The 8,471-nt window shown below is 43.5% G+C and overlaps 1 protein-coding gene across 1 annotated transcript in view; it reads right to left on the bottom strand.

Moving 5' to 3' along the window:
• Positions 1 to 7,040, bottom strand: part of LOC145342700 (neuronal PAS domain-containing protein 2-like) — a 214,544-nt gene extending 207,504 nt beyond the window's left edge. Inside the window, exon 1 of the mRNA XM_080188262.1 lies at positions 6,423 to 7,040. Coding sequence (XP_080044388.1) covers positions 6,423 to 6,499 — 77 coding nt within the window. The 5' untranslated portion in view covers positions 6,500 to 7,040. The remainder of the gene's footprint in view (positions 1 to 6,422) is intronic.
• Positions 7,041 to 8,471: the final 1,431 nt, after the last annotated feature.

Below are 8,471 nucleotides of genomic sequence, written 5' to 3' on the forward strand. Positions count from 1 at the left end.
ATGACACTAAGATTGATGGCATAGTGGACAGTGAAGAAAGTTATCTCTGATTTTAACGGGATCTTAATCAATTGGGACAATGGGCTGACAAAGAGCACATGGAGTTTAATTTAACCAAATGTGAAATGATGCATTTTGGTAGATTGAACCAGGGCAGGACTTATTCAGTTAATGGTAGGGCATTGGGGAAAGTTACAGAACAAAGAGATCTAGGGGTACATGTTCATAGCTCCTTGAAAGTGGAGTCACAGGTGGACAGAGGGTGAAGAAGGCATTCGGCATGCTTGGTTTCATCGGTCAGAATACAGGAGTTGGAATGTCTTATTGAAGTTGTACAAGACATTGGTAAGGCCACACTTGGAATACTGTGTGCAATTCTGGTCACCTTATTATGGAAAGGATATTATTAAACTAGAAAGAGCTCAGAAAAGATTTATTAAGATGCTACCGGGACTTGATGGATTGAGTGTTATAAGGAGAGGTTGGATAGACTGGGACTTTTATCTCTGGAGCATAGGAGGCTGAGGGGTGACCTTATAGAAGTCTATAAAATAATGGGGGGCATAGACAAGGTAGATAATAAATATCATTTCCCAAAGGTAGGGGAGTCTAAAACTAGAGGGCATAAGTTTAAGGTGAGAGGGGAGAGATACAAAAGTGCCCAAAGGGGTAATTTTTTCACACAGAGAGTGGTGAGTGTCTGGAACAAGCTGCCAGAGGTAGTAGTAGAGGTGGGTACAATTTTGTCTTTTAAAAAGCATTTAGTTACATGGGTATGATAGGTATAGAGGGATATGGGCCAAATGCAGGCAATTGGGGTTAGCTTAGGGGTTTTAAAAAAAAGGGCAGCATGGACAAGTAGGGCCGAAGGGCCTGTTTCCATGCTGTAAACCTCTATGACTCTATTACTCTGTGACTCCATACCTGGTCAGATCCATAAGTAAACTCTTCTCAGGCAACATTCCTTTATCGATGTTGAACTATAAACTCCACTTGCCTGGATGGGTGCAGCTCCAGCAACACTTAAGAAGCTTGATGCCATCCAGGAAAAAGCAGCCTGTTTGATTAATAGAGTCATAGGGATTTACAGCATGGAAACAGGCCCTTCGGCCCAACTCGTCCATGCCGCCTTTTTTTTTAAATCCCTAAGCTAATCCCATTGCTTACATTTGGCTAATATTCCTTGAAGCCCATCTTACCCATGTAACCGTCTAAATGCTTTTTAAAAGACAAAATTGTAACCGCCTCTATTACCACCTCTGGCAGCTTGTTCCAGACACTCACCACTCAAATCCAAATGGATTTTGTATCTATTGAGATACCTCACCCTGGATCCTGTGAGATTTAACCTTACGTAACAACTTACCATGCGGTATCTTGCTACTCCCTCCTCAACCATTTGATCCCTCCCTACTGATGAACAGTGGCAGCCATCTGTGCTATCTACAAGATGCACTGCAGAAACTTGCCAAGACTCCTTAGACAGCACCTGCCAAAAGCACTACCACTTCCATCAAGAAGGACAAGGGCAGCAGATACATGGGGACATCACCACCTGCAAGTTCCCCTCCAAGTCATTCACCATTCTGATCTGGAAATATATTGCTGTTCATTGTTGCTGGGTCAAAATCCTGGAATTCCTTCTGTAGTAGCACCGTGGGTATACCTACATGCCAGACACTGCAGTGATCCAAGAAGGCAGCTCTAAAAAACAATTAGGAATGGATAATAAATGCTGGCCTAGCCAGCAACACCTACATCCTGTAAAGAAAAATCCAATAATATTACCCATGGCAAAACTGCTGTTGCTTTAATACAGTCATACCACAGATCTCTCAAACCAATTTCCACTCTGCTGTGGGAATCCAGGAAATCTTCAGACACAAGACTAGTTTTTGCAGCCACGACCACTGACAAGAGGAGCAGATAACTTGCCTAACTCATTGCTGATTCAAACGGCCTACTGCCAGGCTGGAGCCATTTCCCTCAGGAGGTTTTCCCCACGCAGCCAACCCAAAATCCTCCTAACATATCTCCTTAAATATCCATTTTCCCTTTCGCCTATGATTCCACTCAGCACTTCTTTGAACTCTTCCAGAATATGAAAATATTACATGTTTTCTTATTTTGGGTCGAATACATTAAATAATCTCCCCTAGTTTACTTTTGAAACTTTCACAAGTTGTAAAATTCCTTGTTCCCCTTTGAAATCCAACAGCTGGAAGAAAATCACATATCTAATGCAAATACCTAAGCTTTAACAAATTTACTAGTAAAAACACTTGAACGAAGCTTCATTACAAAAGCATCCATCTAGTACCTTTACTCCTTTTTCCTCAATTCTTCCAGGTAAATGGCTTCCATTAACCTTTTCCAAGCTTAGTTAAATAATTCACACACACACACACACACACACACACACACAGTATAACGGAATAACACAATATTCCCCCAAAAGTACACAAAATAATATACATTCTCACACATACAATGTAATGTTTCGTCAATATTGGTTTTAGTTCATTTGTTACAGTAAAAGTCTTAAAACATTAAATCTTGACATATGATCCTTTGAGTCGGTCACTGGGAATTCAAATCTCTGGGAAATCTTCCCACCCTTCCCACTGGTCCCACCGATGTGCACCTCTGCTGTGGGGTTTCCTGGTGGCATGTGGTGGATTCAATGGAAAAACCAACTGAGAGCAGCGGGACCAGAAGACGATCCCGCCACCAGCCAATGGCCTCCCATCACTGAAATAAACGCCACAGAAGGGCCAGAGGATCCCACCCTCTTTTTAAAAGTTATCAGTCTGTGAGAGGAACACAACAATCCAATATAGGCATGTCAGCGCAGTCCAGTGTTCTCTTGCTGATAACAAAACGTTTATAAGAATTAAGAACATAATAAGAACATAAGAAGTAGGAGCAGGAGTAGGCCATCTAGCCCTTCGAGCCTGCCCCGCCATTCAATAAGATCATGGCTGATCTGTCGTGTCTCAGTTCCACATTCCCGCCCTCTCCCCACAACCCTTAATCCCCTCTCTTATCAAAAACCCATCAACCCGCGTCTTAATAATATTTAGCGAGACAGCCTCCACCACCTCAACGGGCAGAGAATTCCAGAGATTCACCACCCTTTGAGTGAAGAAGTTCCTCCTCAACTCCGTTCTAAACCGCCCCCCCTTTATCTTGAGGCTGTGCCCCCTAGTCCTACTGTCCTTTCTGAGCGGGAAGAGCCTCTCCACCTCTATCCTATCCATCCCATTCATCATTTTATACGTCTCAATGAGATCTCCCCTCATTCTTCTAAACTCTAACGAGTACAAGCCTAGTTTATTCAGCCTCTCCTCATAGCTCAACCCCCTCAACTCCGGTATCAGCCTAGTAAACCTCCTCTGCACTCCCTCCAAGGCCAAAATATCCTTGCGTAAGTACAGCGACCAAAACTGCACACAGTACTCCAGCTGTGGCCTCACCAATGCCCTGTACAGCCGCAGCAAGACCTCCCTACTTTTATATTCAATCCCCCTCGCTATGAAGGCCAGCATCCCATTAGCCTTCCTGACCACCTGCTGCACCTGCAAGCTGGGTTTTTGCGACTCATGCACAAGGACCCCGAGGTCCCTCTGCACCGTCGCCTGCTGCAGTTTTTCACCCCGTAAGTAATAATCCTTCCTACCATTATTCCTACCAAAGTGGACCACCTCGCACTTGCCAACATTAAATTCCATTTGCCATTTCCTGGCCCATTCGCCCAGCCTATCTAGATCCTTCTGCAGACTCTCCATACCCTCCGCGCAATTTGCCGTTCCACCAATCTTGGTATCATCAGCAAATTTCGACACCATACACTTGGTTCCCTCCTCCAGGTCATCTATATAAATGTTAAATAGCTGAGGCCCCAGCACCGACCCCTGGGGCACTCCAATCGTCACCAACCGCCAATCCGAATAGCACCCATTAACCCCCACTCTCTGCCTCCTATTTGACAACCAATCCTCTATCCACGCTAACACCCTACCCCCAACTCCATGCCCCCTTACCTTCTGCAATAACCTCTTGTGAGGTACCTTGTCAAACGCCTTCTGAAAATCAAGAAAGACCACATCCACCGGCTCTCCTCTATCCACCGCCCTAGACACATCCTCATAGAACTCCAATAAATTTGTCAGACATGACTTCCCCTTAACGAAACTGTGCTGCGTCTGCTCTATCAAGCAATTCCCCTCAAGATGCCTCGCTATTTCCTCCTTGATGACGGATTCTAACATTTTACCTACTACAGACGTTAAACTAACTGGCCTATAATTCCCCCCGCTTTTGCCTGGCACCCTTCTTAAACAATGGCGTAACATTAGCCGTTTTCCAATCTTCCGGCACTTCCCCGGAATCCAGCGACGTCTGGAAAATAACCACCAAGGCATCCACTATCACCTCCGCCATTTCTTTCAGAACCCTCGGATGCATTCCATCCGGTCCTGGGGACTTGTCCACAATCAGCCCCTCCAGTCTGTCAAGCACCGCCTCTCTAGTAACAATAATGTCATTGAGACCCTCCAGTCCTACCACCTTTCCATCGCTAACACCCAGCAAATTATTCATGTCTTCCTCCGTGAAGACCGAAACAAAAAAGTTATTCAAGTCCTCAGCCATTTCCCCATCCCCTACCACTGAGTCCCCCCTCTCATCCTCTAAGGGTCCAATGTTCACCCTAGCCAGCCTCTTCCTCTTTATATATTTATGAAAACTCTTGCTATCCTTTTTTATATTAAGCGCTAGCCCAGCTTCATAGTTTCTCCTACCCTTCTTTATCAACTTCTTTGTCAATCTTTGTTGACATTTAAACCTCTCCCAATCCTCTTCTCCCAATCCTCTTCTCGCCCACTACTCTTAGCTACTCTAAACGCCTCCGCTTTTAATTTAACCCTTTCCTTCACCTCCTTCGTTATCCACAGCTTATTACCTCTCCTCCTACGGTCCTTTTTAACCATTGGAACAAATTTCTGCTGAGCACCAAGAAAGATCTCCTTAAAGATCCTCCACTGCTCCTCAGCAGACCTACCTTCCAACGCGCTGCCCCATTTACAGACTAGAGTTGTCAATCCTGATTGATTGTACTCCTGAAAGTTTCATCACTTGAACCAATCCAATGGTCCAACCATTGATCATCCAACATGCTTATACCTGTAGAGCACATTTAACCATGACCTGTTGAAAGTGGAAAACTTCCTTAGCCAATTGGACAGTCAAACAACCTGTCCCTCTGCTCCAATATTTTGACAACTAACAGACAGAAATGTTTGAAGAGCATGATAAAAACGACACCTTCATGCCCCTTCAGTGTTCCTCTCCATAGGTTTGTCACAGCAGTGTCCTAGAGATCAGTCCATAATTTCCAGAGATGCAGGACAAACCTGGAGAGCTGACAACCCTGGGACTAATGAGTGCTTTCCAATCTGTTGATTTCTTTCATAAAAATAGTATTCTTCCAGGGGAATACATTCTATGTGTTCAATCACAGTTATCTGAGCTTACAAGAACGTGACGTGTGGTACCTTAGCCAAGCTAAACATCTCAATGAAAGTAATCTTGTATTTGAACCACAAATAGCACGCTGTGTTTTTTTTTAAACATAGTTTTTCCGACACAGTTTCAGGAAGTGCAGAGTCAATTGACGCGCTGATACTTGGCAGAATTATTTTGTGACAAATGTCTATCAAAACCCGGTTAGGTTTATGCATTGAGAAAACATTGTAAACCTGAAGAAGAATGGAGCTGCTGCAATGCACTGTAACACAAGGGAAAACAATCCTTTGTTTTGTCATAATAGCTGTCCACTTCCAGCTTTAATCGCTCAATAAACAGTGGCCAGCTACTACATTCACCATTCTAAAGAGTGTTGCATTTCAGAGCACAGATTTAATGTAATAATTCGATGATAAAATGAAGAATCGTGTTGTATTTTTGACACACACAAACATACAGACATATAAAGCACAGATTTAATGGAATAACTCAATGATCAAATAAAGAATAATTTTGTATCATAGACACACACACACATAAAGCACAGATTTAATGGAATAATTCAGTGATTAATTGGAGAACTAATTTTGTATCATAGACACACACACACACACACATAAAGCAAGATTTAATGGAATAATTCAATGATCAAATAAAGAATAATTTTGTATCATAGACACACACACACATAAAGCACAGATTTAATGGAATAATTCAATGATTAATTGGAGAACTAATTTTGTACCATAGACACACACACACACACACACACACACATAAAGCAGATTTCATGGTATAATTCATAATCAATTAAAGAAGTAATTATATATTAATTTATATCCAGACATACACACACATGTAGACAGAACGAGTGTTAGATTACAGAAGTCACTCACCCAGGTAGCTGTGAGGAGTTGTTTATGTTCGGGAGTTTCACACACAGGCGCTCAGAGTAAGTTTGCCGATTACTCATGAAGGTGGTTATATAACTGACACCATTTCAGTATTAGCGTGGGCAACGAACATGCCAAGTGATTCCCACTTTGGATAATTTCATTTCCCATCTCACGGAGAATTACACCGCACCTGCAGTGACACTGTCGACCAGAGAAGCCTCTCTCTCTCTCTCACATTGAAAAAGAAAACATTAATGAGGCTCAAGACAAAAAAAAACTACTTTTCAGGGAGCGAGAGAGAGAGAGAAAGGAAGAGTTCAAAGGTCCCAGAGAGCTGAAGGAAGATAATGCCACTGTGAGTAAGTGGTGTGCGCTTGATTGAGGTGGCATATCTATTCTGCTGAGACTAGCTTGGCCTAGATAATACTCCACTACACGGTGAGTAAGTGACCACTCAAGCAAACAAGAGATTTTACATACTCTGTGCTGCTGTCTTGACTGGCAATGTGCTCGTGCTGCCGACAAGTGCAAAGGATTCCTGGATAAAATGCTCCCTGGATGCAATAAGCTGCTGGAGGATGACCTAACTTCTGGAAGGAAGTTTGACAGCCATCTCTGCTCGGCTCCAAGATAGCTCTTCTCACCAGTACGGACTTGCTATGAATTTGTGAATAAGTAATACTATTTCTTTGAGAAGTCTGGCAACCTGTCACTGCTTTGAAACTGTAAATTAATTCCAGCCGGCTGCTAGTGTCAGGGGCTGATGTATTCACAGTGCTTCGCAGTGTAGCTGCCCTGTGTGCATTTGCTTATCCTCAAGAGCAAAAGTTTCTTAAGAGGAGTCATACCGGACCCGGAGACGTTTACACTGACTCTGTCTGCACAGACGCTGCCCACACCGGCGGCGTTTTCCCAGCATTTTCTATCCCAAGTCTGGCCTACCGGTGACCCCCTAAAACAAAAAACAAAGAACAGTGCGGCACAGCAACAGGCCCTTCGACCCTCCAAGCCTGCGCCGATCACGTCTTATCTAGACCATCAGCTTATATCCCTCTATTCCCCACTTGTTGGTATACCTATACAGATAAATCTTAAATGTCCTTAAATGCTGACTTGCCGATGAAGCCAACATCCCACGGAAGTATAAAAGCCAGAATTTTCAGGTCTCATAATACCTCAACCACCTCATTTGGCAGTGCGTTCCAGACCCCCACCACCCTCTGTGTAAAAAATTTCCCTGACATCTCCACTAAATCTGTCCCCCCTCACCTTGAACTTCTGCCTCCTTGTGATTGTCATTTTTTGCCCTGGGAAAAACTTTCCAACTGTTCACCTTATCCATACCCCTCGTAATTTTATAAACTTCTATCAGGTCACCCCTCAGCCTCTGTATTTCCAGGGAGAACAATCCCAGTTTATTCAATCTCTCCTCCATACCAGGCAACATCCTGGTAAACCTCTTCTGTACCCTCTCCATAGCTTCCACATCCTTCTGGTAATGTAGCGACCAGAATCGCCCCCAGTATTTCAAATGTGGCCTAACCAACATTTTATACAATTGTGACACAATGCAGAGGTTTACAGCATGGAAACAGGCCCTTCAGCCCAACTTGTCCATGCAGCCCTTTTTTTGAAACCCCTAAACTAATCCTAATTGCCCACATTTGGCCCATATCCCTCTATACCCATCGTACCCATGTAACTGTCTAAATGCTTTCTAAAAGATAAAATTCTACCTGCCTCTACTACTACCTCTGGCAGCTTGTTCCAGACACTCACCACCCTCTGTGTGAAAAAAATTGCCCCTCTGGACACTTTCGTATCTCTCCCCTCTCACCTTAAACCTATGCCCTCTAGTTTTAGACTTCCCTATCTTTGGGAAAAGATATTGACCAAATACCTTGTCTATGCCCCTCATTATTTTATAGACCCCTATAAGATCACCTCCTCAGCCTCCTACGCTCCAGAGAAAAAAAATCCCAGTCTATTCAGCCTCTCCTTATAACTCATTCCATCAAGTCCCTGTAGCATCCTAGTAAATCTTTCATA

Source organism: Carcharhinus amblyrhynchos, chromosome 4 (genome assembly GCF_965287045.1).
Source record: "Carcharhinus amblyrhynchos chromosome 4, sCarAmb.v2.hapA, whole genome shotgun sequence".
Taxonomy (NCBI): Eukaryota; Metazoa; Chordata; class Chondrichthyes; order Carcharhiniformes; family Carcharhinidae; genus Carcharhinus; species Carcharhinus amblyrhynchos.